The sequence below is a fragment of the Mastacembelus armatus genome, chromosome 17 (assembly GCF_900324485.2).
Source record: "Mastacembelus armatus chromosome 17, fMasArm1.2, whole genome shotgun sequence".
In the NCBI taxonomy this organism is placed as follows: Eukaryota; Metazoa; Chordata; class Actinopteri; order Synbranchiformes; family Mastacembelidae; genus Mastacembelus; species Mastacembelus armatus.
In genome coordinates, this window is record NC_046649.1 from 21,254,568 (window position 1) to 21,266,019 (window position 11,452).

Here is an 11,452-nt window from a genome sequence, read left to right on the forward strand (position 1 = left end):
TCATTCTCAGCATTTTCTTCTCTGGGTTAATCCTTTGGAGAAATGAAGGGCAGTTCATAAGGTCAGAGATTTATTCAACACCCGTAATATTCCCCCAGAGCCTGTGCAAATTAAATAACCGACTCTTTTAGAAGAACTCATTGAACCACCAGCATCTCAGTAAGTCCCTTTAATATTAAATATGAGAATAACCAAACCATGCGGTGTTCAGTTTGATGTAATTAGCAGAAACACTAGTGCTTGGCTCAATATAAAGACACAAGTCATGTTTGCATGCGATCAGAGGGCGACTGGAGGGCAGGTGGTAAAAAATGTCGAATCTGTCTGGATATGAATTAATTTCACTTCGACTTTCACAACCGGCTGTTTCACCTGACAAAACATCTGACTTCCGAACAGCTTTTCAAACTCAACAACTGACTTTGAGACATGAAAGGACAACTTTCTGCTCACAGGCCTAAAGTAAACTCCCTACTAATAACAGTTTAAAACCTGAACTGGGAGTAGGGTGGCTCAGAGCAACCAGTGAGTGAGGAATGAGGCTGGAAATGGAAATTAGCACACACACACACACACACACACACAGTAGGAGTGCAGTGGTATAGTCTGTCATTAGGCTAGGATTAAAGTCATTTAGTGTTCTTCAGATTATCTGCCATTAGGCTATGATTATAGCACACACTCCAGTGGCTTTAAATCAGCTCAGAGGGGAGATAAAAAGAAAGCCTGATGAGACTGAGAGAGTCAGAGTAGAGGACAGAGGAAGACACACAGCACACCTGAAGATGATGGTGGGCAATGAGAGTGCAGATATCTATCCTCCTGACATTTGAATCTCTCTAATAAACGTTCAGCTAAGTGTGAGCATGTGTGCACATACACACAGTACATTTGTCTATAAATGACTCACCTTTCTTTTTGTCAAGCCAAGAAACACAAACACTAAACATCTCAGGATGTTTCAGCTCCTTCAGTTCCCAATGATAAACAGCTTTGGACAGACCTTGGCCCTGGCACTGACAGAGCACTGAAACAAATTACATGTTGAGAGGTCATAGATGATTGTTACATGAATTATGAACAATAGGGAGGCTCTCTGAAGGACATCCCATTGGACTGAGTGAGGTGTAGATTATGTTATGACTTTTAAATGCCAGATACTTCTCTTTGTCCAAGTCCCTTTCATTTGAGGCAGTAAAATCTTTAGTCTTTAATTTGGATTTTTGGAGTCTCTAACATCAGTTCTGATTTAAGCTGTTGTCTGTTGATACTAGTGAAATATGATGGTCTGTGTCATATTTGTTTTCATCTCTATTGGTTTTCTCCTTCATCTGCCCATCTTCTTCTTTTAGTTTGATCTCTCAACAGTAATTTGCTTTTGGAAATAGTGCAGTATGTCTGACATGATGTCTATTCATCATCCTTCCCTCACCATTTTGTATTAATCCATCTTGAATTTACTGACTTATGGTTCTGTCTCATCCCTGAGTCAGTGCTGGACCACTGTGAGCACAGCAAAAGATCTTCTGCATCCCTCTATCTCACATTTTGGAGAGAAATTATCACACAAAGAAAAAGTTCATTTGAGCAACTGCATTGTCCTAATGTGTCAACAGTTACTATATTTAGATACCCTGTATGTAACCTACAAATTCATGCTCCTGAGAAGTGTTTTAGTCATAGTAAGATCTATTCAAGTGTATTTCCTTGTATATAGAACAATATCTGCAGGTCAATTTGACCCATTTTCAAAAGTTAATAAATAAGCTAAAAATGACATGGATGGTTCCGTACTATAGGTGCAAAATATATGTTAATATGTTGGAAACAAGTTCACTAAAAAGGTAAAACTAAAAAACTGGTGATCATTTTATACCTCATGCTTTATAAGCAGTCAAAACAGAAAGGGTAAATTTGACCCGGGAGGACAAAAGGTGTGTTGTATTGTCTTCAAAATTTACTGCACACCTTTTGTCTTCAAATTGACCTGGAGACAACAGGAGGGTTAAATGGCACAGCTTTGTGTTCATTATACAACAGTTTTTTATGTTTATGTCTTTATTTGTGAGTAAATTCCTCCTCATCATCATACTTTGAATAATTCCCTTCGAAACAACCATACTCTCTGTTTTAATCTCCCTCTAATTTTCTTCTGTAAATACACACTGAGGAGCTTAATGTACATTAGATCCTCTGCCTTCTGACCACCACTGCACTTAAATAACCATTTAGACTGGGTATACATTCTAATTAAGCCTCGGCCCTGAGGAGGTGAGTCCTCTCCTCCTCTGAGCAGCTATACTGTGTTTAACAGCAGGTCAGATGTGTCTCGTTTCACTCCAGGCAGCTGCAGATTCATAGTAATGAGCTTACACTCAGCAGCTTCAGAAAGACACTGTCCATTTTCTGGTCCTCAGAAGTTCCCCAATGATTCAGCCATCACAGGTGCTGTCTGTACAGATACCTGAAAGCTAGGAATCACTTCTGAATTTGTGTGGTCATCACTAGCGTTTTCCACTGGCCTCCTGTCATTGGTTACTGGTACAGATCTCCTGAGCCCATCTAAGATAAAGACTAAGAAGAAACACCGTACCGATGTCTCTCTGCACTGTGGGAAGACTAATAGAGCAGAGTTTATATTGTTATTGATAATGTTATTCAAAAAAGGTCTGTAAAAACCTTCTGCTATTTTCAGCTTTATTATACACCAATGCCACACATTTACTTCTATATTTATGCTAGACACCGCTCTTTAGATAAAGCTCCACTACTGTAATCTACTCTAAAGTATCTTAACAGATCCTGGGTGGAGTCTCCTGATGTCCCATACGAGGTTAATGAATCAGTGAGTTTGGTTTATGAATGTATTAACTCTGTGGCTCCTCTGACTTTTTGTCATCATGTGCATGTTCTACCAGAAACAAACTGACGGCATCACTTTGTGTTTAATGCAGTTTGCAAACGTAAGCATGCTAATATGGCAACAATAAACACTGTACCTGCTGAAAATCTGCATGTTAGCATGGTCAGTGTCAGGATGGGAGCATGTCAGGTTAGCGTTTAGCTTAAAGCACCATTGACCCTAAATACAGAGCTGCTGTGGACTCTGAAGCTTGGCTCAATACAAACATAGTTTTTTTCCTGTCACCAGCTGAATTACAGGTACGTTTTCCAACTGGCAACCCTCCACTCATCAGCAGAACACCTATTCACAGCTGTCCAAGAACCTGAACTTTCTAAAACAGATCAGAAACCTTGATCGTGTTGTGAAGATTATTTCTGTGCAGCTGCAAACTTTAGTACTATGAATATATATTTAGAAGTAGAAGTGTTTCTCTCTGCTCTATCAGACTTTTGAGACTTGATGTTTTTCCTCTTCGGCTGCTGGGAAACAACCTGCATCTCCCTGCAGACCGAAGCAGGTTAAAGCCTCAGTTTACAGGAGCAAAACTGATTCCGTCATGAAATATTCAGACACTGCTACACCTCATCACTCTGATGTTAAAAACTTAGAGGAATTCACTTTTTGGATCTACAGTACCCACTCCTCATGTAGGCTATTACTCCTTCAGCTTGTTCAAACACTGAATGATGATAACAATAAAATTAATAAACAAAGAGTTGAAGCTGGCCTGCTGACTTGTTTGTGTGCTGTATTTATAATGACAGCTACATGCTTTATTCAGAACACACCATGCCCTGAGGCTGCAGTGGATTGTGGTCTGTTTCTGCTGCACTGACTAGAAAAATTGGTCTCTCTTGCTCTTTACGATGGATTTCTCACTGTATGATTTTTGAACCTAAATATAAAGCCGTTACTCTTGACACAAGCCCCCTGTGCTTTTACGATGATACACGTACTAGATGTGAGTATTGATCTTTAAGACAGGAAGTTTTCTGCTCTCACTAGAGATTCTGGACTCGCTCTCTGCTTTACATCTTTGTTTGGTTACTGACTGTAAAAATACAACATCAGCAAAATACATCAAACTAAAAGTGCAAAGTAGATTCATGGCTCCTGTCGGTCACAGGAAATACAACTTTCATTTACATTATGGCCTCTACAAACACTGAGCTGGCCTGTCTGCATTCTTCTACCTCCATGTAAGAAGCTGTTTCAAAGCACACAGTGACTGTATCATGCTGTTAATATCAGAAAGCGATTAAATGCACAGTGACTTTACAGCCCTGCGGGTAGCTGTTTGACACGCTGACTTCCTTGAATCTCATTACAGAAACCCCAGCACTTCACTCCTCCAGCGAACAAGTCATCTCAGCGCCATCTGTGGCTGTTAAAATATGCATTTCTACTTTGTTGTCAATTAGCATCATCTCCATAGTGAGCAGTGATGATGGGAGAAGCTCAGTCTGAAACCTGCAGCTGGGAACCCTCCACCTCTGCAGTCTTATTATGTAGCTGTGGTTTATGGGCTGTATGATGAGTGTGCTGCTGGGTCAAGGAGATAAACAGAGAGATACCGAGTGACAAAAAAGAAAGAGAGAAACACAGAGAGAGAGAGGCCAAGCAAGAAAGAGACGATCTAAAACCAGTGAGGTTCAGAAGAGAGGGAGAGAGACACCACAGAACATTGATTTCATCTAGTAATAGAAAGCTAATACGTAATTACATATTCTGTATTGATCAGTCAGTGTTTTACACCTCTGATATGATGGAGGTTCCTCCCTGCCCGTGCAAACAGCTGAGGATTTGTAATACTGCTGTTTTTCCCATTGCCTACATGATTGAGCCTGTTTTCATTAACTCAGTCAAAGTACTGGAGAGTTTTGTCTGTTTGTGTACCTGTGCATGTGTAGAAACAGCAGCTGAGACAAGGTCATGAGGGAAATAAAGAAAATAACCTGAAAAAGCAGAAAGAAACAAAAGAGCAGCAGGACGGAGAGAAAGTGCTCTGAGAAAACATGCAGTCGGGGAACGCTGAAGAGGAAGAACTGGGAAGAACACAGCTTTCTGAACAAATACACCAGGAGGAAAGAGGTGCAGGTAGAAATAAAAAGAACTGACGCTGACACAGGACACAGCAGGAAAAGAAGACAGAAAAAAGAGCAGAGAGTCCAGGAGGAGATGATGGAGAGTTAGCTGCAGATCTGAGTCAGAAGCAGCGAGCGAGAGGAGACACAGCAGGTGGAAAACAGAAAGAAACTGAGAGATTCAGACATTTTTTTTTTTAGAAGCTGTAGATGTTTTGTTCAGGAACGAAGACTACAGGGAGGAAGGGTGAACATTTCCTCTGCCCAGCTGTAGGAGAAGCAATCTGGCTGTATCACTCTGCCTTTCATTAACCTGCAGCAGACCCAGCAGGTCTCACTGAGTCCTGACATACGACACTGCCATGATGAAACGGAGGAAGCCACAAACAGATAACAGACTCAACAAAACACAGAAAAGAAGAAACAAAGAAAAGATCAGGTGGAAGATGAGTCAAACCATGGAGGGGTAGAAAACTTTTAGAACCAATGAGCTTCAGTTATGGCTCATTACACAGAAGATTTATCTCTATGTCTCCTGGGATTCCTCCTCACACTCACAGCTCTTTACAAGACATTTTACTGCTGTGAAATAACGCGGCCACATCACCAGAGGGTTACCTCCCCAGCCTGCACGGCTCACTACCGTGTTTGCTCCACGGACTTTCACACGCCTGGTGCTCAGTCCCAGGATGCTCATCGTGCTGCACCGAGCATCATATTAACCAGATAACAAGGCCATCGAGTTATTTTACGCACACAGCTGATAAACCGGATCCTAAGAAGATTTTTCTCCTGGATTTTAGAGACTTAGAAAGCGTCTCATTGTATTTCTGCACAACAGCATCTTTCCATCACACAAAGCTCCCCAGTGAAGGAATGATCGTCTTAACACTGGGAGTCAGAAATTAAAAGGTGATAGAATCCGATGGAATAAAGAAGGAAATGAGTTACTAACATCTTTTACAAAAATACAACCTGTTGTCTCTTAAATAACTTAAATAAATCACCATCATTCACATCAGACAACTCTTTCCCTCTTACAATGGAGTGCCAATGCGCAACCGAGGCGCGCTATAAACCACATCCATTGTACAAGAAATAAATCCTCTACTTTACACAAATTGAAAGGTAAGCGAGGCAGAGCTGTAGGAAAAAACTTCCAGGTGATATAAAGGCTCTTCTCCGGGTTCTTCTTTCCCGGACTCGCTCCATCTCCTCCGGGAAAAGTAAGAAAGCGCACAGCCTGCTCACCTTCTCCGGTTGTCCCGTACGAGCTGGAGAGAAGCAGGGCGACCTGAGCGATAATCCCAGCGACTCTTTTAGTCCGCAGATCCATAGTGAAGAGGAGAGAGCGGCGGCAGAGAAGAAGCCCTGTGGCTGCTGGAGGAGGGAGACGGGTAACCTCTCCTCTCCAGCTCCAAGAGAGATCTCCTCAAACCCGACTGGAAGAGGAGAGGAGAGAGGGAGGGAGGGGGAGGAGGAGGAGCGGGGGGGGGGGGGGGGGGGGGGGGGGTCTGTATGTGAGGTGGACCTTGTTTATTTTTTTAATCATTTTTGTTTTAGATTCAAGGTCAACAAAACGACTTTCTAGTCTTTTACGTCCTTCAGTCAGTTGATACTCAAAACATGGGTCATAATCAAACCTGTGGCTATTGCTATAGTCCACATTTAAAGTAACTACTAGCTTTTAAAAAGGTAACTTTTCTTCATTCTTGTTCTCTACGCATAAATAATGTTAGTGAAAGAAATAACACACACCAGATCTCCATCCTGTCTATAAGTCTTTAAAGTGAGGATACACAACACTGGTTCTCACAGTCACATTCAGTACTTACATGTTTTCTGCTTAATGTGTTAAAACATTTATTAAATAAATAAAACATTTATTCCAGAATAAGCGGGAGCAGCATCTACCAGCATTAGGAGGAATGCAAATGTAACTATAGAGACAAAAATACAGCCCATTCTTCATGCAGCTCACGTAGCTGGCCGTGAACACAGCTCTGTTAGCTCAGATGCACACCCCTTTCAGTGAACACGAGGGGTAACCGTGAACCCGCATGGGAGAGGAGCTCTTGGTAGCATTCAGCAGGGTTTGTGCGTTAAAAGAAAAAGGCCTGAAACAGAGAGGAGAGGAGAAGGCGTGCAGAGAGTCAGCAGGGGAATCTGATAATGAAAACCTTCTGAGAGTAGAGGCAGCGGGAGAATCAGGAGATAAAGGACCTGTTGAGAGAAAACACAGCAGAGGAATCAGATAACGCTAACACCATAGTCTGTGAGAAATAAGGGATCAAATCGTGGCCTGACACATACACACTCATCATGAGTGTCTCACACCTTGCTGGCCTACAGACACACTGCACACACAGAGGCCAGCCAGCTGCTTAATGTTCAGATCAGACAGGAAGAGAAACTATGTGAATCTGATATATTTAATGGTCCCAGTTCTTCTGTCACTTTTACTGTCTGCAGCTCAAAGCATCAAGAAGATTCACCAGATGAGTAAAATGCTCATAGTGGAGTGAGGAAACCATGTCACTTTTTGTTAACTTGCTTTTTACTGTTGGAAAAAATCCTTTCACTGTCATCAGCTTTTCCTCCTGTGGAAAAGTAGAATAATGCTTATTGCATGTTCTTAGGGAAAGATTGGTTGTTGCAAATCAAATCACCCTGGCAGTTGTGTGTAAAACAGTGGGAACATAGAAAGCAATTTGTTTTTACCTCTTTGCTGACTAAAGTGTGTGTGGAAATTGCACTGTGATCAAAAGACTAGTGTTTTTGTCAACATTAGGCCTTGGGATAAAACTCGATTACCAGATTTTTAGGAATTTGTCCTTGAGATTTTTGTCTCAGGAGAACAACTTTGCTTTACAACTCGGAGACCAAGGCTGTGATTTCCTGTAGGACAAATGTGCATTAGTGAGTTGTTTCCCAAGTAAAGGAGTTTCATTTTCTTTCACAAGGCATGAGTTTGACAGGTAGATCAACAAGCACATTGTTGCTGGACCATTGAAGGAGCAGTGCCCGAAGGGGGGAGCTCAGATTTACAGAGTGTGAGTGAAGGTCAAGAGCCTGCCTTTGCCACATTCACACTAAGGCTACGTCCCAATTCCCTTAATTTATCAGGAATAGTTCTGGTCTGTCATCTAGAAGACTGTCCCAAAGCGTTTAATCCTTTTCTGAGGAGCAAAGAGTGAGAAGGCTTCCTGGAGGAGCCATGAGTGAGGATGCACCAATGTGTTTCCTTGATTCCTCTCTCCTCACATTTTCTTCCCATCTTAAATGAGCAGGCAAGAAAAAGACTCAAGTGAGGGAGCTCTCCTGTCCTTACAGGTAATTCCCTGCACTAACCTCAGGCTCTCCTGCCTTTCAAATCACCTGTTCCCCATCCCCTCATTACTTCACTCACTATATATATATACCAGCCCACTTCCACATGTGCTGCTGGATGTCTGTTTCCAGCCTTTGTGCTGACTTTTTTAAAGTACCTGCTGTTTTTTGAGTGCCTGCTTGTTTTTAGACTTGTTTGCTATTGATTTTTGGCTTCCTGCTGCTGACTTTGCTCCTCACTACTCTCCCTTGCCAGTTTTGCTTGATTTACCTTCACTAAAAGCTGAACTTTTGGGACTCAATGTCTCCGCATCATCTAATTTGGGTTCTACATGTTTACTGAGCCGTGACACTTTAAGCAGCTTATCAACATGTGTCCTTGCTGTGTGTGATTTGTGGTTGTGTGATAACATAGTATCAAATGCTGATGTGGTCAAAAGCAGAAAGGGAAAACAGCATAGGCAGGATTTTAAACAAACGACCCATGATCCTCAAATATCCCTGCCCCACCCACTGCTGGTTACCTGGATCAGGTGTGTTCAATCAATCTGAAGCTGGAAAATACCATCTCAGATGAGGATGGAAGTGAGGGAAGACAAAGTGAACTGGTTCTGTAACATAAACACATCACTGAGAGAGGGGGGGGGGTTCACAGGAGCACCTAATTCTTTGTAGTATTTAAAAAAAATTTCCAATTTATTTTAAACTTTTAACAAAAAGAAATGTGAATTGTTTGACTGAACGCAGTATTGTCATCTCTTATTTATGGAGTGTGGGGAGTCAAAGCCACCATGAGCTCTAAGCAGACCAGTTGTTAGTGGATAATGGAGTACACCAAAGCATTAAAGGCTTAAAGAGGCTGACATGATGAGTCAGTGAGCAGCTGAATAACATGGTCTATCCCTGAGCCACAGTCTCGTCTTTTTGTCCAGACTTGTGTTCATGTTGAATACCAGATGGAGCGAGCTGCTAATCGATGCTCTCTGACTGTGCTTTATATTCACAGCAGCAGCTGCAGACTGTTGGAGGCCTGCTGCCTGACCGGCCGGCCAATTGGCTGCAACAGAAAAGACACTCAGAGTTTCTCTGAGAGCGGAGCAGAGATCAAGCTGCTGGGAGCCATAACACAGGGAGAGAAATCAGAGAGGAGTCAGCTCTTCTGTCCACTCCACACTGATGCATGTTAGCTACTGATGGTTTTCCCCATCTCCACTGTAAATTAAGTAAAACAGGATTTGGGCCACATGGACGAACCTCTAGTTGTAAAGCAGTTTGTGCAGTGATGTTCGAAGGAAGTTTTCTTGATTTGGTCTTTTGTTCCCTCGGCCCAGCTTAGCAGGCACTGACCTCTTTCCAACCTGCTGGTACAGTGAGTTGACATCCTTAAGTGCTTTCTAAGCTAGCCTGCGTCCCACCAGCCTCCCTAACCCTTTCTGCTCACAGCAGTGACAACTGGAGGGAGAATATTCACATTATGAATTTTCTTACTGTCGAGCTCAAATATGATAATGAGTTAATCAGCATTTTCTAACTAGATTAGACATTTCAGCATTTGCATTATCTTATAAAAAAAAAAACAGCAGGAAACATCTGTAAAATTGGGTGATGCTTATCAGAAAGTGTAGTCAAGTGCAGTTTGTTGGTCAGTTAACTAGTAGCTATAATGCTTTGGACAAGATTAGTTCATGTTTTTGTTGTATCACACAGTGATGATGAAAACAGACTGAGATCCTCAAGGCGTCTCTGCAGCTGCTACAATATCTCCAGTCTGAGGAGAATTTTAATGTTAACTGCTTTGCCAAGCTGCATTTTACAACCGATTCCTTTGGATGCAGCAGGCACAAAATGATGCTAAGTACAGGCTGCCAAAGATGCAAGCATTGTCACAAGCTGCAGAGTGTCATATTAAACCTCCCAGCAAGACAATGAACTGGCAGCCTGCTAGAGCCAGATAACGACGTCTAACTGTATTTAAGGCAATTCAAGTGGAATCTGTCAAGCACTTAATTGGGATTTTAGCAATGACAGCTGAGCAAAATGAATTTCTGTTGATATTGTTGTCTGCATTAGTTGAGATATATAAAAAAAACAACAAAGAATACCCTACACACAAGTAAATCCTATGTATTTTGATGTGTTCACATGTTTTACATGGTTAGCACTAGCACCTCACAGCAAAAAGGTTCTAGGTTTTGAGATCCTGTTCGATCCTGGAGCCTTTCTGTGTGGAGTCTGCATGTTCTCCTTGTGTCTGCGTGGGTTTTCCCCTCCCACAGTCCAAAGACACGCATGTTAGGTTGATTCAGACTCTTAAGTTGCCTGTAGGTGTGAGTGTGAGAGTTTGTGTGTCACTTCCGTGATACACTGGCGATTTGTCCACAGTGGACCCTGCCAATCACGTAGTGTCAGCTGAGGTTGGTTACATAACCTGTGTGAGTCCGTATTAGAAACCTTCAGTGCCCAGTACTTCACTAACTACCCACACAACCACTGGCTCTGTAATAGTTTTACACAATGAATACAATAATTAAAAACATGACTCATACTGTGAAGATATGGTTAAAACACCACAGGCTGAAATCATTATGAATCATTTCATTTTCTTTGTCTAAGCTATGCTTTATACAGAGCTGTATATAATTTACTTCGCTTTTCACTGATTTAACATTTTTGGCCTCACTATGTTTCTGAGTGTTCAGACTATTTCTCGTTATGTTTAGAGAAAATTAGTTTATTGATGTCACAGATTTTATTTTGGCAGGAACTTCCCCACTGGACTTCGGTGTCCCAGATGGTGCAAGTGCCACCATCATTTAATGAAGCGGGTTTGGAGGACAGGAGGAAAATATTTCTTACAGGTCATTTATTTAAAATAAAAACAGCAGCTTTCAGTCTGAAAGGCGACATATGCCAGGCTTGATTAACACTCAAAATTCAACTCACTGCTTGAGGACAATCTGTGATTTGCAGCGCTTCGTAGCCCTTTACAGCATATGATTAGCTTCAGTGCCCTGATGTGATTGAAGAAACACTCTTGTGCTTTTTAGGTACCTGCAGAGGCTATGCATGAATGGAGTGAGAAATAAAATGGTGTTAACATCAAAACATTACAATTAAATTGATGCATTAGTAT

The 11,452-nt window shown here is 41.8% G+C and overlaps 1 protein-coding gene across 1 annotated transcript in view; it reads right to left on the bottom strand.

Moving 5' to 3' along the window:
• Positions 1-6,325, bottom strand: part of LOC113134010 (contactin-associated protein-like 4) — a 65,899-nt gene extending 59,574 nt beyond the window's left edge. Inside the window, exon 1 of the mRNA XM_026313175.1 lies at positions 6,241-6,325. Coding sequence (XP_026168960.1) covers positions 6,241-6,325 — 85 coding nt within the window. The remainder of the gene's footprint in view (positions 1-6,240) is intronic.
• Between the last annotated feature and the right edge of the window lie 5,127 nt (positions 6,326-11,452).